We start from the raw sequence: 23,485 nt of genomic DNA on the forward strand, positions 1-23,485 counted from the left end.
CTGCCTACAGGTAAATTAAAGAGACCTTTGGAGAGAAGAGAACCACTTGTATGAATATCAAGAGCTCAGATGGCAACCCAGTTCTAAGCAAAGAAGGGAAGGCAGAAAGGTGGAAGGAGTATATAGAGGGTTTATACAAGGGCGATGTACTTGAGGACAATATTATGGAGATGGAAGAGGATGTAGATGAAGACGAAATGGGAGATAAGATACTGCGTGAAGAGTTTGACAGAGCACTGAAAGACCTGAGTCGAAACAAGGCCCCTGGAATAGACAACATTCCATTAAAACTACTTATGGCCTTGGGAGAGCCAGTCATGACAAAACTCTACCATCTGGTGAGCAAGATGTATGAGACAGGCGAAATACCCTCAGACTTCAAGAAGAATATAATAATTCCAATCCCAAAGAAAGCAGGTGTTGACAGATGTGAAAATTACCGAACTATCAGTTTAATAAGTCACAGCTGCAAAATACTAACGCGAATTCTTTACAGACGAATGGAAAAACTGGTAGAAGCGGACCTCGGGGAAGATCAGTTTGGATTCCGTAGAAATGTTGGAACACGTGAGGCAATACTAACCTTACGACTTATCTTAGAAGAAAGATTAAGAAAAGGCAAACCTACGTTTCTAGCATTTGTAGACTTAGAGAAAGCTTTTGACAATGTTAACTGGAATACTCTCTTTCAAATTCTGAAGGTGGCAGGGGTAAAATACAGGGAGCGAAAGGCTATTTACAATTTGTACAGAAACCAGATGGCAGTTATAAGAGTCGAGGGACATGAAAGGGAAGCAGTGGTTGGGAAAGGAGTGAGACAGGGTTGTAGCCTGTCCCCGATGTTATTCAATCTGTATATTGAGCAAACAGTAAAGGAAACAAAAGAAAAATTCGGAGTAGGTATTAAAATTCATGGAGAAGAAGTAAAAACCTTGAGGTTCGCCGATGACATTGTAATTCTGTCAGAGACAGCAAAGGACTTGGAAGAGCAGTTGAACGGAATGAACAGTGTCTTGAAAGGAGGATATAAGATGAACATCAACACAAGCAAAACAAGGACAATGGAATGTAGGTAAATTAAATCGGGTGATGCTGAGGGAATTAGATTAGGAAATGAGACACTTAAAGTAGTAAAGGAGTTTTGCTATTTAGGGAGTAAAATAACTGATGATGGTCGAAGTAGAGAGGATATAAAAGGTAGACTGGCAATGGCAAGGAAAGCGTTTCTGAAGAAGAGAAATTTGTTAACATCGAGTATAGATTTAAGTGTCAGGAAGTCGTTTCTGAAAGTATTTGTATGGAGTGTAGCCATGTATGGAAGTGAAACATGGACGGTAACTAGTTTGGACAAGAAGAGAATAGAAGCTTTCGAAATGTGGTGCTACAGAAGAATGCTGAAGATAAGGTGGGTAGATCACGTAACTAATGAGGAGGTATTGAATAGGATTGGGGAGAAGAGGAGTTTGTGGCACAACTTGACCAGAAGAAGGGATCGGTTGGTAGGACATGTTTTGAGGCATCAAGGGATCACAAATTTAGCAGTGGAGGGCAGCGTGGAGGGTAAAAATCGTAGAGGGAGACCAAGAGATGAATACACTAAGCAGATTCAGAAGGATGTAGGTTGCGGTAGGTACTGGGAGATGAAGCAGCTTGCACAGGATAGAGTAGCATGGAGAGCTGCATCAAACCAGTCTCAGGACTGAAGACCACCACAACAACAATTTATTAAACTTATAGTTTGGTAATTTTCAGATCTTTCAGCACCTGCTTTTTTTATTTACTTTTTAAGTTGAATTATTACTTTCTTCTTGGGGTTTGAAGATATTTTGCCTGTCTGATATATGTATATGGCATTAAAAAATGTACAATAAATTGCATTTCATTATATGGCCATCAGAAATATAGATGTAAAAAGGAAATACATACAGAGCCTTCTTTACATGAGCTGTGTATCATTTCTCATTTTCAGTTTCACATGCTTAGGGATATATCTTTGTATTTGGTTTTTACGTCACCATCTACATATGGTAGTTTGGAGTAACTTTTATCTCCCATCAGTTTCCCTCTCTTTCTCATTCTTTTGAAAAAACCATGTTAAAATGTGAAGTGCTAATCTTTCAACTAATTTCTAAATCTTGTGCTACACTTAATAAAGTTGTTTTCAGTTTAATGCATAATACTCTCTCTTCTTTAGAGTTAAGCTTCATCGATGTTGAATGTAACTTTTAATGATGTGGTTACATTGGATACAACCACAGTTATGCAGGATGTGAACTATGTAACTACCTTTTCCTTGATAAAATTATGTGCCACACAGGAAAGTAGTATATTGACGTGACGTCTACATTTCAGGCTACTAGTAGAGTACTTCTGTGAAAAAGTCAAAATGTTTGAGAAACTACTTTATCATCTCCAAATAAAACATTGTTTCTATTATGATTTAGTGTCCCTAGTCCATCAACTCAACTAAAATTACTAGTCATTTACTCATTTGTCACTACTTATGGAGTTAAATGGGATGGTGTGTTTTAACACCACTAAGCAATGTTTTTGCTCCTGGAGATGAAGGGCAGAAAGTTTTTTTTTCCAAATATTTTCCTCTGATGGAAATTCTACTTTGGAGTCACTACAGAGGATTAGGAGGGAGAGAGGGAGGGGGGCTGGGAGAGTGGGGTGAGGACAGATGAGTGATGTCTGACAATTAGGAATCTGAGTTCCTCATAAACAGTTCATAATTTCCTAGTAGGGAAGTATAGGCAGTTACATTTAACAGTGAACTGTTTTTCATTATTATATGCAATTAACAGTGAACTATTTTTCATTATTATATAAAATAAAGGAAAGACAGCCTGTTATTTTAACTTCCTGATTCTAACCCAAAAAAAGGTAACTCTCTGACAACAACAACCAGAGATGTCTTGTTTTGTGTGGTTCTAACTTCCCCATACATTTTCTGCAAGAAGCTCAGCCAACCTATCTTCCTTTTCTTAATCAAATGAAGCGCTTGTCTAATGCATCCCCATCTCCCTATTGTAGCAACAGGCACTGCACTCATAAGATTTTATTTCAGTCAGCAGAAGCGTAATCAATTTGTTTTCACTTGACTCTCCGCAGTTTTAACCCAGTGCTGCCCATGATACTGTTGTACCTCCACAATACTCTCGTGTGTGTGTGTGTGTGTGTGTGTGTGTGTGTGTGTGTTGATGCTCCTCTTATTCTTTCCTGGTCCCTTCTAGTACTTAAATTTCTGCCTTTAGCCAGGCTGTTCCCTGCACCACCTGACCCTCTTTCCCATAATCTTTACACAAAATTTCCTGTGTCCTCTGTCACCTTGGCTTCACAACACTTGTGACCTGTTACCTTGTTTCTAATTTGTCCTGTGCTATCTGGCCACACCCCTTAGATAGCTACTACCTAGCAACAAGACACTGTTCTTCGTACCTTTTTGGTACCGACCTAAACTGAATTTCTTTAATGTAAGTCTGCTGCACCCTCCTGTGACCTGGATGAGCCTCTTCCCACCCCCCCCCCCCCACACTCACCCCTCTCCTCCTGCTAATAATTCAAATTAATTAGAGACTGTAAACTCAAATGTAGGTTAAGTTGAACAGCTGTCCCCCTTTCACCCATTACTTGTTACCTTTACCCCCCCCCCCCTTTTTCCCTCCTCCACAGCCTGTAGTTTTATGGGAGAGGCTCCTTGAGTTACCCCACTACAGTCGCCCCAATGGAATTCCAACCCACAATCTATGTCTACCACTCCCTACATGCCAATTATCATTCATTGAAACAAAGATTAAGTGCATAAAAATAAAATTGAATCACTTAACACTGCACAAATTTTAATTATTTACAAGCTGCAAAAATTAGGCCTACAGGTTAGCGTTTCAGGTGTACGATATAACCTGAAACGCTAACCTGTATGCGATATAATGTAAAAAGTTAATTATTTCTGCTTAAAAGAAAGAACTCTGTACTCGTTTAAGCCACAGTATCTGTTAATTAATGTATTCTCAATAAAAAGTTACCTTTAATTACTACTTATCATGAGTATTACTTGATATTAGACAATGTTTACTATCAACAAAATACTGCCTATGACGCGTTATTAGATTTTATGTGGCGATTTAAATACAAACCCTCAAATAAAGGAGATACTTAGAAATGAACTAGAGTATAAAATACATTTCACACAATCACTTCACTCTATGCTAATTGTCTATTTTAACTAGTAACACAAACATAGCTACAGGCAGGCATTAGTGCTGCCAATTGCAATTTCATCCATAAAGCATTGAAATGTCTGTGCCACATTACACTGTCTTAAGGGCATTGTTACAGCTGTTTCATTTATGACTTCTGGTTTGACAGGAATGTAATAGTATGCTTACACTGAGCCAGTTTAGAGAGTATTTTCCTACTGTGTATGTTGAAAGCATGGTCTTCTGTGTGTGGCACTGGATGCTGATCAGGAATCATCCTTGCATTCAATTTGTGGTAATCACCACATGGGCGCTATCCATTATTCCTCTCTTCTTCTTCGTGTACCTGGGCTGCCCAGCTGCTGCTAGAGGCTCGTCAGATACGTTGTGTCAGCATGCCACAGAATTCCTGCTTCATTATTTTTAATTTTTCCGGCATTAGACATCTAGGATGCACATAAACTGGTGGTGGACCTGGTGTCGTAAGTATATGATGATGTACTGTGATGTGCTTCACTGATACCAGAGGGTGCAATTGTTTTGTGGTCTTGGAGAAATTCAGTAATAGTTGTATGTGTGGAGTATCCACCAAAAACATGGTGGTGGTGTGCAGCACATGAGTTTTCATTCTTTTGATGTTCATTGTGTTAATATACATCATGTCTTGGCAGGAATTGTAAACAGTTTAGGAGGGGGTAATAGGACAGTTTCAATAACACATTCCATATAAAGTGTCTATTTTATTGGTAACATAAGCCTGTTCAAATATAAACCAAACAAATATTCTCAGAAGGTTGTAGGCAAAGGCAAATGATTGTTTACAGAGTTGACAGCCATCAGTTCCAGCTCCAGTATCAATACACTTTATAATTCTCTTCACATCATCAGTGTAACTCTTCAGATGTTGTATTGGTGTTCTTTTATGAGAGCAATACTGCACATAATGCTAAGAATGCAGAGCGCTCACACCATGTGGAAGGACACAGCCAACATTTTCACCAAAGGAACTTCTTCCAGTAATGCTAGAAGCTTCGTTGCAAGAATGGCTAGATAACAATCCATGTAAGGCAATGAAGTAACATGACAGACCCTATCAAATGATTGGCTATCATATCACAGCACACATTTATGGGGAAACATTCTTAAAAATGTATCCATGAAGGCATGTGGGCTTTTGTTAGACCATGGATTTAAGTAAAAAGTGTTACTGACATCATCAGAATGAAACAGTAATAATGATGCTACTTGATGATTTTCAATTAACCAACAACAAAATTCCAATTGTCTACATTCATCTCCTCCTCAGAGATGTTGAATCCATTGTAAATGATATGGATAAAGGCTGTGCATAAGTAATTACACCCATATTATTGTACATGAAACACGCACTTGTAAATATTCTGCCTGTGCTTTTTGGACTACATTCTCCCAACTAAATGACTTCTACTTCATCCGTACTTTACTTGCACATTCTGATGAACTATGAATTCTTGGCACTGTATCAATCTCACTCAAATCAGTGAAAATAACAAAATTAATGCACTTGCCTCAGGTACTACCTTACGAACTTTTCTACTGTGCTCTCTGACAGTAGCCTCGGAGTTATCTGTACACCAGTATCTAATTGGTGTTGTCACCATTTTTAAAGAGATGCAGCATGCTGAAACAATACCATAAAACTGGCCAACAAATCAGAACTGCAATTGAAACATTTGGCTGTGTAAACACAAACACAACTTCACAACTTGAACTTCAAACCAAAAATGACAGTGGGTAAACACATAGCAACTGGAGTACCAACATGGGAATGAAAATCTCTCTCTGTAATCAGTTACAATTGTGCATGTGTTTAATTTGAGTGAAACATGCCAAACGTCTATACTACAAACTACAAAATAGTTACTATATACCATGAAACATTTCATATATGTATCAGTTTTATAAAAATGTGTGACATGTGCAGGAGATTGATTGATGTATAGCTGCATTAAAGTGTAAATGAAATAATGAAGTTTTAGGGATAACATTGCGAGAGAAATTGATGACATACTTTTATCTATTACAGGAAGCATTTCAGGGCGATGTCACACTGATCTTGAAGATAAAGAGGAAAAGTGTCCTCCTGTAACTGATAGTGATGCTGATGATGTTGACGATGACGACGACGATGAAGACTGGCATGCCAGCGCCGTTGAAGAGGAAGAGGACTCTGATGAAGCAGATGATGAACCAGTGGTAGCTGATGATGTGTCAGCTATTGATGTAGAATCTGCCTCCTCCTCTTCGGCATCCATCGTACTCATCAGCAGTTCTTCATCTTCAACTAACAGTGATTCAGACAGTGAGACAGCAGCAGATGAAAGGAAATATGTCGGTGACAGCCGCACGTCAAGTGTGGACTTTGATCCTCTACTTGATCCTGAGTGTGACACTGCCGAAGAGGTAGTTACGGCAACTATCTTGCTGAAGGACCTGGACACCGAAAGTCAAAATGTTGATCTTCAGCATTCTGGTGAAGATTGCAGAGATGGAGCAGAAATGAACCAAACTCTGTCAGCAGAACATGAGAGCATTGCAGATACTGATCCAAAACTGAGAGATAATAGCTCCACAGATGCGACAGAAAAAGCAAAGGAAACTGAATATGTGGATATTCGGTCCATTTCCACTGGAGGTTGCAAAGTTTCAGAACCTGTTAGTGCAGTAGAACCTCCTTACATCAGTGGAACAGCTGATTGTGACAACACAAATACGAAAAGGTCCCGAAAGGGACTGAAAGAAAGAAAACTCTCAAGATGCAGTAGTGAGCCCCCAGCTAATGTGGAGGTGTTAGGGAGACTGAGGACAAAGAAGACACGTTCTACTGATTCACTTAACAATTTAACAGGCCTATCTGTTGTTACTGAAACTTATACTGATAAAGTTTCTCAGTCTAAAGGTAATTTATTTAGTTGCATATGGGGGAGAGGGGTAACCAAAGATAGTTTGAAATAACAGCACTGAAGTTGCATATCTTGCCTGTAGGTTATCGTGTGAAGTTTCTTGCCTAATCTAGCTGGCACTGTAACCTTTGCTTATTGTTGGCACTATTGTGTAAAGATTCATTTACATTCACAGCATACAGTAGATCTTAGCATAATTTTTTATTTTTCCGTTAAAAAGGTTTAGGGAAAGTTGACAGTTGAGATTTGCTGTAATTAAGAAACATATTGGAACAAAATTTAGAGATAAGCACAAGTTCGTGAATTGTCTATTTAATTACCAAAATGTTGTGTTAGCTGTTCTCGTCTATTTTTGATTAGTCCCATACATTTTGGACTAATATTACCAGACTTTAAAGCAAAACATTTCACTTGCTGCCTTTTTTGTAACTGATTAGTTATCAAGCCTTTGCAGTCCACTTTCAAATCATGTGAGGCCCACCTTTTTTTTTTGTCATCTGCAAATGTTTGTTGAGTGTAAAATTAAGGCTGTTGACATGTGATTTTAATAGATAGTAGATGAATTTGACATACTGCATTGTTTCAGCTGTTAAATCTTTTATAGACAGGCAAACTGTACTTACAATAGCAAACAGCAAAAAGATTGATTGGTTTTAACCTGTGGTTTTAACCTGCCAAGTCATAGTTAAACTAAACTGAGCACACTACTTTAAATTGTCTCATACACTCAGTATAGTATGGAGTAAGAGAATTCATTGTCATCATGATATTTTGCATATTTCAGATGAGGCCGGCCATTCTCATACAACTAGTAAGGGTCATAAGAACAACATTGACAACTCTCCAAATGCTGGGAAAGTGCAGATTATTAGTGACATACCAGAGCTGCCTAATGAATCAGTGTCAGACGACATACGTAACTCAATACAAGAATGGATGAATAGTCCGATTGTCACAAGGGCAGGATTCAGAAGGTTGTCCTCAATACAAAGTGAACCACCTCTGATGGATGATGTGTCTGATATAGTTTCACTCCCTCGAACGAGGCGAAAAAAGACCAGTTCTGTAATAATGGAGTCAACTTCTCCAAAGAAACGTGGCAGCAAATCCACATCACAGCACCAGGAGTCCACAGCTGCAAGATCTGTAAGTTTGCTTTTGTTATACTATTTCTAGATTATCTTTACACTACGCTAGTAATTTGGTTGCAAAGTTTAAAATATAAATTTTGCATTATGTGTACACACACACACACACACACACACACACACACACACACACACACCTGACACCTGACATTGTCATGGCTGACTGCATCATTGCGATTCTGAATTCAATCAGATACATTGCTGTGTAACTGTAATTAGCCCACTTTCATGTCATATTCCCATCCTCATAATTCATTGATACATTTTTCTTTCCATTTTCAAATCCATAAGGAAGTTCAGTTGTAATCATCACAACTGTGCAAAAGTGTTAATGTAACACAGTACTTCTTTTATGAATAAATGATGTATTAATACAGTGAATATTCGCGAAGTCAAACTGCATTGCAGATATAATGTAGTTGGCTGGCACAATAGTTTAGTGTGTGTATTTGGGGGGGGGGGGGGGGGGGGTTGAGGAGTGGATAATGTAGTTGGCTGGCACAATAGTTTTGTGTGTGTGTGTGTGTGGGGGGGGGGGGGGGGAGTGGATAATGTAGTTGGCTGGCACAATAGTTTGTGTGTGAGTGTGTGGTGGGGGCTTGTTATTTAACCCTATACAGGGACACATTGTGGAAGTGCTGCAACATTCTCCATTTACTTTATGTACTTGTTGACAGCTCAGCACCTCATCTACACATTAAATGGTTACATTTACTCCTTTGTTAAGAGTTTGTATCTTTTACTAGCTTTTATCTCCTGATAGTTTTTTTTAGGAAAGTTTGCGAAAATCTGATAAATTTTGCTATAGCAGTTAGTAGTTCCATTAAGTTTGTTATTCCAGCTTTCGTAATTTTTGGTACCTTTTTTCCTTACAAAAATTTGTGCTCATACATAAGGATGAAAGAGATTATATGGTAATTATCTCAACAGTGAAAAAATGTTTCAGTAACATTCAATTTTTTTTTTAGTAAAAGCAGTGTTCTAGTTCTTTGGAACTTGGAATTGACTATGTTTTCTCTGTATTTTCTGCCACTGAATTATTGGACATATACAGAATAACAGTGCCTCCACTCTTTCTAGGTGCGCATTTCATATTGTTACAATTATATTTGCATACACACTGTGTAACATTATAAGATGTATGTTAGAGAATACATTTGCATATGCCTATCTGCATGCAATTTGGCATCTGTTTATTGTGAGTTACATGTTTACATTCTCTCATTCAGAAGTATCATTGTATGTTGAAGGAGGTGCAAAGTGCAGAGCATGAGCAACGGATGGAGGAGTATACCACGGAGCGTCGCCTTACAAGATATCAGCGCTCCCTACTAGCAAGAAGTGCTGACTTGGCAGCTGGAAGGTTAATTGCGTTTGAACTGTTTGTGGTACTGACTACAAGAAATGAACATAGTTTTAATTATCACAGCAACAAAAAAATATATATGTAATTTTTTTTTTTCAGGTAAGTGCCTGTAGCCATTGTATATAAGGAAGTCCTCACACCACTGTACCATAGCACGCCGCTAGAGGGGGGAGGGAGGGAGGGGGGGGGGGAGAAAGAAGAAGAAAGAAAATTGACACAGTCCATTGATAGTGAAGATGAGCTGTGCCATTTTGATTTCGGAGTGTTACAGTACTGCCGCACTGGAAATTTCAATGTTTGCAAGAACTGCAGGCATGTACCTCAAAACAAACAAAAAATTACCCATGTAGTTTTTGACTAGCCTTCGTTGAATTTACACAAAAAACTGAGACGGAAAAAGAAGCTGTAAACACAGAACTTCTGTGATGTAGGATTTGGTGGGTGTGCTTACTGAACAGACAGATAATAATACATTATTGTTAGAGATTTTTAGATATTTGTTTAAATATACAGAACCCCATTGACAAAATTTCATAGATTGTTTTGGAATGTTAGTATTTTGGTACGAGGGACCATGGTCTATGGTGCCTTGTTACAGAGTAATGATGTAATTATGATTTATTCAGTTTGTCGCCCCAGTTACCTTTTTTATGGGGAAATACCTTAGTTAAAGAAAAATCTAGAACATACAACACTAAACACAGAGTAATGCACAAATCTGAGATACAAAAGTTGTGAAATGGTGTTACCGTCAGTTGTCTAACATCTCGGGATAGTGTCATTGTTGTGCCCCTCTTCCATTGCGTTCAGTGAAACCATACACGAGGTGCATTTTGGCGAACTTTCCATTGATAAACCTATCTGTACTTCTGTGTATCGCTGTTAAAGAACAACTAATGCAACCACAGAAAAAAGAAGAAGAAGAACTCAGCAGTACGGAATGCAAATTGAGATCGAAGAATAAAGTCGGCTTTTCTGATGTCAAAGAGTGCGATGAATGAATGGATAAAGATACACAGTGCATGCTGTCGGAATTTGCAGCGTTTTGCAGATATTTCAAGTGTGATACAGATACAAAGATGGGGGGGGGGGGGGGGGGGGGAAATCAAACGACATGAATACCCAGTAACAAGCCACCAGTGACTACAGGTGTGTGATATCAAAATACTCAGAATATATCCCTGAACAACAACAGAAATTTTGTCACAGTATTGTTTCCCTCATATATGGTGGGTGAAGTGATATGAGATATTTGCAGAATATAAAAGATAGCAATAAGCATCCATTAGCCTTTCCATTTAGAAATGTTTTGAGAGAACCATTCAGGTGAGAGACTACTGTGTCGTTGGAAGGCACAGTGCTGGTGTTTGGTTGAAGTGATTCAGACCGACCACATAAATTCTAAAACAGGGTGGTTACATTGTTATTGGAAGACAGCTTCTGTCAGAGTCCATTATTTTACCTTGTCACTGTCTCAGCTTATTAGGCGATAGATGAATTAAACAGTGTAGTGAATACAGAGATATACAGTAGAGAAGATAAGTCATTGTTTTGAGAACATTTATACATTCAAGGTGGCTCCAGTCTCAAAAGGGTTAACATTTGACAAAATGAATAATTCATAAGAACAGAGTCACCTTCTTCATTATTGTCGGAGTCACTTGAAAATGCTGCACTGCACGCTTCTTTACAGTTTTAATTATGTCATTGTCAACAAAATCCTCCCCAGTACCATAAAAACAGTCATTCACATAGAGTGCAGCGCGCGCGCGCGCGCACACACACACACACACACACACACACACACAAAACATATTTGTCTGTCTCTCTCTCTCTCTCTCTCTTTTAATAGAAAAGTAATGTTTCCAAGAATGGGCACGTGACACAGCTAAATTCATAAAGTATTTGGAAACTAAAATTATATTTCAATACAATCGCGGATAGAAGACGAGTCTCATTTCCAAACAGAAGATATATTTTCCCTTTCATTAATAGGAAACATTAAATAAGTGCTGTCCCTGTAATCTAGAAGACAACCATCTTCATAAAGAAAGCATACAAACAACATTAAACATTTACAGACGTAACTTGTCATACTTTCCACTTGTTTGCAACAGAAACATAATTATAGTTAGTGATTCACTGCTGATCAACAATAACACGTTCGGGATTTAATTGGCTACGGCGATTCGTTAGTAACATGCTGGCTTTACAAAAGCATCTTTCACTAGGTGCGCTTGTTGCTGGGATACATAAAACACGTCTTGCAACTGCAGCCAGACCTGGCAGCAGATCTGTTTAATGTCTGTTCCACCACTTTAAGATGTCATCATCATTCCGGGGTGCATTTAGATGCATTCATCTGCTGCGGATGATCTGTCGTTCCTCCATTCCTTGAAACCATCCCTCTTTCTGGGTGGTGATGACACAGTACTTGAAAGATCTATGATAATAAGCAAAAGAGACAAGTAATACAGAACTGATGTGAAAATCATCTAAACGGTCCCGAAAAATGAGGGGTTTTACGTTAATGAAATATTATACGAATTATAGCATTCCCATTTCTCTATATTACACTATCCAACGATTATGTTAATGATTGCATGTTGTACCTGTGTTAGTAGCACACATCTGTCACACATTGCTAAGAATTTCCTTCTTTTCATTTATTTCAAGCATATTAAGATCACGGAAGTACGGCCAAAGAAACGGAGCAATTTTATGTCTGGAAGTGATCACAATCTTCTCACAAACGAAAGTCAAGGCTCGATTTTTAATCCTTTGTACATCCTGTTAAAAAATACATATGTTAGTACACATCAATTACGCTAGTTAATTATAAATCTATCGCGTATCATAATGAAACAGTGCTTTTAACTGCAATAATTACCCACCTGACTGTCAGTGTCACTGACACTGCAAATTTGTTGCAGTTTGTGAAACCAAAGAACTAACTAACTGGATTGTCGGTTCTTTTTCGCCTTCTAATTCATCTGTGGCCTCTTTAAATGGTCTCAGAAAATGCGCAGTGTTTCCTGCAAGCTAATTATCATATCCGTGCAATCTGTAAGCGGAGTTCTTTTCCATCAGCAAAGCAGCAACTTTGTTATACTGAGTGTGTAAGGATTCTAGCATAGTGTACAAGCTGTTCCAGCGTGTGCAGACCTCTTGTTTCAACGATGATTTCAAAGACGAGCAAAGGCCACTGTTCTTAATATACCTAACAATGCATTTTGCAGTATTTATTGTTGATGCGATGTTCTGGCAAGATTTAACAAGAAGTTATCTTCATCGAAGTATGACTAAGTGCTGTGTTTACACAATGAGCAGCACAAGGAATCCTTTCATGATTTTCCAAAGCCTTTATTACATTGGCACCCTGGTCAGAGACAAAATTAAAACTGTGCAACATGTCCGGCGAAATGTCCCAATCAGCCACTCTCTCTTCAATTCCTTTCATAATATTTACTCCCGTCTTCTTAACATCTGGGAGTTTTGTTGTAAATAAAACATTGTACACAAGAGACCAATCTGTGCTAATGTAATGTGTTGTAAGCATCAAATAGTGTGCCTGATTATGCGAATCAGTCCACGTATCAACTGCCACAGCACATGTTTTATTAATAACTTCCACACTAACAGAAAGCATTATGCTGTTTCGTATTGCGTCAGCTTGTTCTTTGGCATGTCTGCTTATAGTACAGGGATGTGGCATGACATCTGCCATGTTAACTTCTAAATAATGCACACCTAGATGTATTAATTCTTGGCCTAGTTCTCTGAAGCCTTAACCGGAAATAGCATGAAAAGGTCTCATATCTTTAGCACACAATGCAACACACTTTGCTGTAATACTATTTTTTATACTGCCAGTATCCCTGAAGGAGCTGTATCTTTGTGAGGTTTCTTGCAACTGTATTTCTTTAAATGAATGGTTCTCGACTGGAAACACAATAATGTGGAGCAGTTTATGTACGATACGTACCCAGTAGATTTGCTGTTTTCGTCTACAACCAACAGAAATGTACTCCATACTTGGCTTTTTAGACCTTTCCGTTTCTTCAGTGTGTGAACATTGGTTTCAGTCTTATGTCTTACTGCACTGGCTTCCTCACACTGCATGATTAGAGAGAGAGAGAGAGAGAGAGAGAGAGAGAGAGAGAGAGAGAGAGACCACAAATGAGAAGCCTGTACTGGCTGCAGTCTCACACGGATAATGACACGTGCTAACTATTCGGTCACGGCTTCTATGCTTGGTCACTAGAACTAGTGTGGGCAGCCTATACAGTTAGGGTGTGCTTGCCCCATCTCGTATTTTGTGCTCGCTTACTTGGTCATTCAGGACTCGATTCACACAGTTATCTGGATCTTCAGTCTCAGTAGGAACATTTGAATAATCATAGTGTGAAGCCTCCAAAAGTATTTCACACTCATTCATTTTCTTTTGCTTTCTGAATAGAACAACAGTGGAACTTCAGTTTTACATTTTTTGTGATTGTACGAGGGTCACTCCAAAATAAATGCACACTATTTTTTTTTTAAATCCATCTTTTATTCTACATGTTTGAAAGTTTTGAAGTCTGTAGATACATCTTTTAGGAACAATATTTTCATTTCTCCACATACTTTCCATCCCTTTCAACTGCCTAACACCATCTTGGAACCAGCGCCTGTATACCCGCACAGTAAAATTCTGGACCAACATGTTGGAGCCACTGTTTCGCAGCGTGCACAAGGGAGTCATCATCTTCAAACGTTGTTCCACAAAGAGTGTCTTTCAGTTTCCCAAAGAGATGATAGTCACATGGAGCCAGGTCAGGACTGTAAGGCGGGTGTTTCAGTGTTGTCCATCTGAGTTTTGTGATTGCTTCCATGATTTTTTGACTGACATGTAGCCGTGCATTGTAGTGCAACAGTAAAAAATCCTGCTTTTGCCGATGTAGTCGAACACGACTCAGTCGAGCTTGAAGTTTCTTCAGTGTTGTCACATATGCATCAGAATTTATGGTGGTTCCACTTAGCATGATGTCCACAAGCAAGAGTCCTTTGGAATCGAAAAACACCGTAGCCATAACTTTTCCAGCAGAAGGTGTGGTTTCGAATTTTTTTTGTGGGTGAATTTGCATGATGCCACTCCATTGATTGCCTCTTCGTCTCTGGTGAAAAATGTTGGAGCCATGTTTCATCACCTGTCACAATTCTTCCAAGAAATTCATCTCCACCATTCTCGTACAGTTCCAAAAGCTCGCTGCATACCGTTTTTCTTGTTTCTTTGTGAGTCACTATCAACATCTTGGGAACTCACCTGGCACAAACCTTTTTTAACGCCAACACTTTCAGTATTCTACAAACTCTTCCTTCCCCTATCCCAATGTAGCGTGACAATTCTTTCACTGTGATGCGTCTGTCAGCAGTCACCAATTCTGTCAGCAGTCACCAATTCGTTAACTCTCTGTACATTGTCTGGAATGTGTGCAGTACGAGGCCTGCCACTGCGAGGACAGTCCTCAATATTGCTGTGCCCACTTTCATCACGTAACCTGCTTGCCCACTGACTAACTGTACTGCGATCGACAGCAGCATCTCCATACCCCTTTTTCAAGCTCTTGTGGGTGTTCCCCACTGTCTCATTTTCCCAGCACAGGAATTCTATGACAGCACATTGCTTCTGACGAACGTCAAGTGCAGTAGCCATCTTGAATACATGCTGTGACAGTGCCACTCATAGGAACAGGTTGAACTAAGTTTGAAAACAAGCAGGAAGGATGTATCTACACACTGTAAAACTTTCACATATGCAGAAAGAAAACTGTATTTTTACAAAAATAGTGTGCATTTCTTTTGGAGTGACCCTTGTATGCCAATAATTTGAAGTTCCTGTGAAAAACCCATAAGATCAAAGCTAAAAATTCCATAATTTTACACTTCTCCCTAGTAAGGTTTACCTCGATTCTGTGTTCTTACTGGATGTCTCTCTTGCCTTTGTTCCGTTTTCTTCCTATGGACATTTGATGTGACTGTACAAGTTATAAGTGGCACAAAATACAGGCGGTTTTCATCGGGTGTGGTGGGGGAGTTAAGGTAATATTTTAGGCTGTTACAGAGAGGGGAGATGTGAAGAGGAAATGCTGACATAATCCACACTGCCTACACAACTTGCAATGTTTAGCTTCACTGCACAATTATGACACAACTACTGCTAGATTGTCACAGCAATGGTAAAACAGAACAGTCGATGTGTAGTGTTTTGGAGGGGGCCCAGCTGCCACCTTCTCTTGTGCCATTTATATCCTAGTCTCATCTTTTTGCATGTCTTTTGGATGTACCGTATTCAGAAACAGCATCGATCATCAGTCTTCTAAGTTCAAACCTGAGTGTCAAAGCATATGCTTGGTCAGAAATGGTCATTTCTGGCTATTGACCTCTTATTGGCTGGTGACTTGTTGCATCACCCAATAGCCAGTGCAGGCACCACACTACACTAACACACGTAATAGCCAACAAAACATTCAAAATCCCTAAAGTATTGTATTATAAAGTATAAATAAACAGGCACAGAAGCTATAAATCAAAGTTGGTGCGAGAATTTCGTTCTCCTCCTCCTAGGTAGCAATTTTATCAACACTCATGACATCAACTGACATACCCATATCAACTCCATAAACATACAAGAAAGACATTTCATAATTTTGCACCATATAATAGACCTATTATTTTTTTAAAAGAAGGAGAGAGAGAGAGAGAGAGAGAGAGAGAGAGAGAGAGAGAGAGAGAGAGAGAGAGAGAGAGTTTTGCCACTAGTAGTGCTGTAGGGTATGTAATTCAAAAGTCTTATCACTTCTGCTAATAATGTATGAGGTAATTCAGCAATTTTCCAACACACTTCTGCCCCAAATTATATATCAGAAAGTGTAGTTTTGAGGGTTCTTTCGTTTTACATTCACCTCAAAAATTGCAAAAGTTTATAGCGTACACGATGAAATAAACGGAAAACTCTGAAATATGATGAAAACTACCAGATTACTTCATCTTGGATGTTTATTTTCCACCTGCAGCTAATAGCTGTATAGCATGGTGACGTCACACTAATGCAGTGGCTCCTAGCATATAGAGTGATAAACAGCAAGCTCACTTCGCGACTTGTTCTAAAGTACAGCTGATATGATCAGTGTATAGCAAATGGAGTGACTGTGACTTCCGTTTAGGTTTGATTTATACAGTTATACTTCATACGCTCTTCACTACCATGCGTAAATTTTGCTTACTGTAGTCCTGCTCGGAGCCTGCCGACAGAATCTGGAACGTATTGTGCCTCTACAGACTGCAGCCAACATAGGCTACTAGATTTGCTGTATGTGTCACGACTGTTAACAGGGCATGTTCAGTGAACAGTTGTAAGATGGCTTGTTCGTCTTTATTGCAGTACTCAATGATGTTTGATGCATTGTGACAGCAGACTGATTGTTTTAAATGTAACAGATTGCTGGGACAGAGAAGTACTGAAATAACAGCAAGCTTAACTTTATTTCGTATTCCTTGATAATAATAAGTACAACATGTGAAGGAAAACTAGGGTGTTTGTACGTGATTTCATGAAACCTCCTGTGTTTACACTGCAGCAAACAATGAGTTCAAAGTGCAAACGACGCATGTTGGCAATACTGCAGAATGCTCCACTTCGACTACTCGGCCACTAGAGTCGAGCAGGCTTCACACACGCATGATGTCACTAGTGGGCTTTCGACTATCAATTTTTGTGAGTGCGTGTGAATGACGCCAGTGTGAACTGTGCATTTCGATAATTTATTTCCTTTGTAGTGTGTGTGCTACAGTGTGCCGCTTTAAAGCAGCGCTCATTGAAACTGTATCACTAACACATCACCCTTATCATTAAATGTTGGTTAATAAAGCATCAAATGTATAAGGCTTCAAGAGGTTTGATAATTGAGATGAGATGAGAGGGACAAATTAGATTATTAATCTGTAGCACGATGAATAAAGTTGTGGTTTCATGTGTTACAGATGTTAGGTTCTAATCCTGCTAAATATTTGTATGTTCTGCAGTATTCAGTATTATTTAACATTTCCATTTGATTGGAGATCAAAGGATGAAATAAATATTTGCCTGTCTATTTCCGAACATGTGGTGATTTCGAAGTGTGTAGTTAGGAGGAACCTAAGAGGACATCTTTGATACCTGAGACAAACAAGTAGCAATGAAATTCATATTCTGCCTTCTCACAAATATATGGTTCTTCGTTTCAGAATATGTGATGATTTCCAAGAGTGTGGTTAGGCGGGAACCTAGGAGGTCAGCTTAAATAGCTGCAAGTGAAATTATGATCAATATCATTCATATTCTTCCTTGACACAAATATTTTACGCGTTGGAAAACAACAAACACATTCTGGTAAAGAGTTTTTGCTACAATAGAGCTTCTCCTGTCTCTAACGCTTCCATAAACATCAACTCTGTGCTATAGCAATCGACAAATCAATAGCTCAATTTCTGGTTGCCTTTGCAGTGCCACTACATCATGATTAGGTCAGCTTTTGTTAAAAGTAATGTGATGATATAGCGAAGATTCTGAGTCTCAGATAGGCACAACTAAAAGATTTTCACACTTAAAGCTTTCAGACAATGGCCTTTGTCAGCAATAGGCGCACGCACGCACGCACGCACGCACGCACACACACACACACACACACACACACACACACACACCCGCGCGCGCGCGCAACTCACACATACGACTGCAGTATCAGGCAATTGAAACCACACATTCCATCATGGATTTTACATTGTTTGAAAAAGTAGTGTGAAACTTATTTGATTCTTCACCACAATGAACAAGGTAAATGCTCGCATCACCAGAGTATGTTGGATTGCCATTGGCTACAGAAGGAAATCGCACACCCCCACATATTAGATTGCGACACCTATCACTGTATGTAACAGTTTTCAGTTTAATTCACCATATTCATCAATTTTTGCTTTTTTTCTGGGTGAACGCAAAGCAAAGATTTATCAAAAACTCGTGTTTTGACATATAATTTGTGGTTGTAGTGTGTCAGAAAATAGCTCAATTACCTTGTATGCGGATAACAGTTAAAATTTTTTGATGAGGTTTTACTTGCTGTTATACATCCATGATGTTTTTAAGAACTGATGAAATCACCATATTCATCAATTTTTGCTTTTTTTCTGGGTGAACGCAAAGCAAAGATTTATCAAAAACTCGTGTTTTGACATATAATTTGTGGTTGTAGTGTGTCAGAAAATAGCTCAATTACCTTGTATGCGGATAACAGTTAAAATTTTTTGATGAGGTTTTACTTGCTGTTATACATCCATGATGTTTTTAAGAACTGATGAAATTCATTACCACAAATTATTGTATAAACATTATATTGTACATTTAATTTTCAATTACACAGATTTTATGCATTTATTGGAGAGGATTACGGTTTTTAATGACACCTGACAATTACGTATGTTTCTGCTTGTAGTTTGGGGAACAGGAAGGGAAGATTAGGGCCCTTAAGGCTAGACTGGATTAGTACCAGAGAGGAGTCGTTGAGGTTAAGGGGGGAGAAGGGTGAGGGCAGGTGGGATGTGGTAGCGAAGAACACGGGTCACAGAAAGAAGACCATATCTGACATATTCGTCATTGGCCCAAACCATAGATTTGCCTTGCTGCCTCAGTTAACGAAGGAAGACGTTACTTTGTCAGGCATAGGTTTGGTTCCTGTTGATGGTATTGCTAGGTGGAAATTAACAAGACATGGCCTGCATCTCAATAGGAAAGGAAAAGGTAAATTGGCTGGGATGATAGCAAAATCTTTAAGGGGGGCGCACTGAAACTCATGGGAGTACCTCTTTTTTTTTTTTTTTTTTAAAGGCTAAGATCAGTGTCCAGTCATCCAACTTTGATTTGAACTTAGATTAATGAGAAGCTCAGACAGGCAGGCAGTAGAGATGTTAAAATATCACAAAATTCTCATAACAGTATAGTGAAAAATAATGTTAGAACATTAAAAGACTCTCATAAAAGCACGGTGAAAAATAATATTAGTATAATGCACCAGGATATTTAAAAAAAAATTAATAAATAAATAAAAAAAAACCTTCTTGTTGGTTTAGAAGATTTAGAAACTAAGGGTGGAATAGATGTACTGTACTATGCCTGTCTGAACATTATGTAATTACAGGTATGGAAACGGTAAATGTAGGCGGATGTAAACTTTCAGCTTATGTAAGTAGAGATGCTATGGAGAGAGGAGGAGTTGCCATTTATGTTAAAATCTGTCATAGTGTGAAAAATTTGGAAATCAAAAAATGTTGTGTAGAGCAACATATAGAAGAATGTGCATGTGAGCTTAAACAAAATAATGGTACTTCTATAATTGTAGCTGTGTGTAGGTCCCCACTGGGAAATTTTCAGCTATTTTTGAAAAACTTGGGTTCTTTGTAGTGCTATATGTAAGGCAGAGGGATGCAAATTATTGTTTGTGGGGATTTCAATCTAGATTTTCTGAAAGAGCTTGAAGTATTACTTGAGTCTTTCAATTTGACATCAGTTATCGATTTTCGTACTCAGGTGGTACAGTAAAGTAGCACACTGATAGATAATGTTTTTACAGACCAAGATAAATTTAATCAAAGAAAAACTTTTCCTGTTAAGAATGGTCTGTCTGATAATGAAGCATAGCTAGTTACAGTACGTGACATAGCTCCATACAGTAATGCAAAATAGTCCTCCAAAATAGTGCATTTGGTTAATGATTCAACAATTCAAAATTTTAGGGAAAGCTTGCAACAGTTAGACTGGAATGAACTGTACAGGGAATCTGTTGCTAATTTAAAATTTAACTGATTTTGTGGTACCTCTGTTGAGTATATTTGAAAACAATGAAATATAATTGTAAGAAACCATCTAAAAAGCCATGGCTTACTAAAGGAATAAAAATATCTAGTAAACAGAAAAGGGAAATGTATCTTATAGCTAGGAGGAGTAATGATCCAGAAACATTGAAACATTAACTACTGCACTGCATTAAGAAAAGTTAACAAAAAGTCCAGAAGTATGTGCATTATGCCTGAGATTAGCACATCTGATAATAAAATTGAAACAGTTTGGAATATTGTTAAAAGGGAATCAGGGCAACTGAGCACATAGGAAGACTGTATTTCTATCAAATTCAATTAAGAGTCTGTTAAAAAGAAGCCAGAAGTAGAAAACGTTTTTAATAATCATTTTTTAAGTGTTGTAGAGAAAATAGGATCCAACTATTCATTAGAAAATGCGAGGCAAGAAATGGAGGAGGCAATACATATAAATTTGATAAAACTGAAATTAAACCAACCTCACCTAATGAAATTAGTAAAATAGTAATTCACTCAAAAGTAAAAGCTCACATGGAATTGATGACATTCCCAACAGAGTACTAAAAGCTTGTTCCCAACAGATAAGTAGTAGTTCACTGAAACAAGGCATTTGTTCAGATAGATTGAAACACACTATTGTTAAATCATAGCATAAAAAAGGGGACAGGTCTGATGTTAACAACTGCCAATCTCACTTGCGACAGCCTTTTTCCAAAATTCTTGAGAAAGTAATGTATTCAAGAGTAGCGTCTCATACTTGTAAAAATAAAGCACTAACAAAACATCAGTTCAGTTTTCAGAAAAGCTTTTCAACAGAAAATGCTATATATACCTTCACTGATCAGACATTAAATGCATTGAATAACTGAACATAACCCATTGAGATATTTTGTGATCTCTCAAAGGCTTTTGATTGTGTGAATCATGAAATTCCTGTAGATAAGCTCAAGTGTTGTGGTATGAATGGGACAGTGCACAAATAGTTTAATTCATATTTAACTGGAAGAATGCAGAAGGTTGAAATTAACCGTACAGATAGTCTAAAAAAATGAGCAGAGTCCTCTAACTGGGGAGGTATCAAGAATGGTGACCCACAGGTTTCAGTCTTGGGTTCCTTACTGTTCTTAATATATATTAATGACTTGACACTCTATTTTCATGAGGATGCAAAGCTAGTTCTTTTTGCTGATGATACCAGTATAGTAATGGCAACCAACAAACAAGAATCAGGTGTGGAAATTGTGAATAATGTCTTTCGGAAAATTATGAAGTGGTTCTCTGCAAATGGACTCTCACAAAATTTTGAGAAAACACAGTATATACAATTCTGTACAGTAAATGGCATAACACCATAGATAAATATAGACAATGAACAAAAGCTGTTGCTAAGGCAGAATATTCCAAATTATGGGTGTGTGCATTGATGAGGGATTGAATTGGAAGAAACACATCGATGATCTGCTGAAACTGTTAAATTCAGCTACTTAAGCTGTTAGGGATATTGCAAATTTTGATGATAAACATAGCAGTAAATTAGCCTATTATTCCTATTTTCATTCACAGCTTTCATATGGCATCGTATTTTGGGGTAATTTGACATTAAGAGAAAAAGTATTCATTTCACAAAAGCCTGTAATCAGAATAATAGCTGGAGCCCACCCAAGATCACCTTGCAGACATTTATTTAAGGAGCTCCAGATACTCACAGTACCTTCGCAATACATATATTCACTTACAAAATTTGTTATTAATAACCCATCCCAATTCAAAAATAACACAAAAATGCATAGTTACAACATAGAAGAAAGGATGATCTTCACTATCATGGGTTAAATCTGAGTTTGGTACAAAAAGTGGTGAATTATGCTGCCACAAAAAATCTTTGACCATTTGCCAAATAGCATTAAAACTCTGACAGATAGCCAACCAACACTTACAAACAAATTCAGAATTTCTGAATGACAACTCCTTCTACTCAATAGGTGAATTTTTAGATATAAAGTAGTAACTTGAAAACAAATTATTTTGTGTAAAAGAAAAAAAAGCATATGGTAAAGTGACACATTCCGCATTATTACAAAATGTTGTATTCATGATCGGTAGAACAAGTATTAATGCATGTATGTTTTAACATTTTCCTTGATTCTACATTTTTTTGTTTTGTGTTTTTTAAGCATGGACTGCACAGAAACATAAAATAGGGGTTTCACTGTATCTCTAAAAGCAAGAGGAAGTTAAAGACAAAAATAGTAACTGTTTGAAATATCAGCATGCTAAATAAGCAGATAGTGCAGGAAGAGTTAATAAAGTTTGATACATTGACTACTGGTGTAAATACGTAGATAGGTACATAGTTAAAATATAACACAACAGGTTACATATAAAGACAGCAGGTAGAAAACTTGAGTTTTCTCATCTATAACAGATGATGCACGAAACAGAAGTAAACTCGGAATCTGCTGCTAATTTTATGGGGAAAGGTCAACAAAAGTAAAGAATTAGAAGGTAACCAAAACTTGTTTTGGGTGTGCCTGAAGTGGATAATATGAAGCGCTACTCCTTGAAGAGTAGACAGGCTGGCTAGACATACTGTGTATTAACTGGTACAGTTTGTCTCAATGTGGGAAGAAATATTGAAGAAAGTTATGTATTTATTGGTTTCATGATGACACTTTTGCCTGACATCTTATGTAACTAAAATGTAAATAACCTACAGAAGGTGGAGATTTTGTAAAATGTGCAAATGTGATAAAAACGGACAACAGACAAATGTAAGGGATGGTTTTCTTGCTGTGAGGACTCGATCTCTCTCTCTCTCTCTCTCTCTCTCTCTCTCTCTCTCTCTCTCCTCCTACATTTCAATTCTGTTCTTTCCACATAATGTTCCTTCCTGTTTTGCGAAGGAAATTCAAAACAATACACATTTATGAGCCAAAACAT

General features: G+C 37.9%; 1 protein-coding gene across 1 annotated transcript in view; it reads left to right on the forward strand.

Annotated features, from left to right (window-relative positions):
• Positions 1-23,485, forward strand: part of LOC126253461 (protein ELYS) — a 346,049-nt gene that overhangs the window by 258,345 nt on the left and 64,219 nt on the right. Inside the window, exons 25-27 of the mRNA XM_049954815.1 lie at positions 6,268-7,140; positions 7,929-8,290; positions 9,543-9,655. Of these exons, the coding sequence (XP_049810772.1) occupies positions 6,268-7,140; positions 7,929-8,290; positions 9,543-9,655 (1,348 nt within the window). The remainder of the gene's footprint in view (positions 1-6,267; positions 7,141-7,928; positions 8,291-9,542; positions 9,656-23,485) is intronic.

The sequence above is a fragment of the Schistocerca nitens genome, chromosome 4, assembly GCF_023898315.1.
Source record: "Schistocerca nitens isolate TAMUIC-IGC-003100 chromosome 4, iqSchNite1.1, whole genome shotgun sequence".
Lineage (NCBI taxonomy): Eukaryota > Metazoa > Arthropoda > Insecta > Orthoptera > Acrididae > Schistocerca > Schistocerca nitens.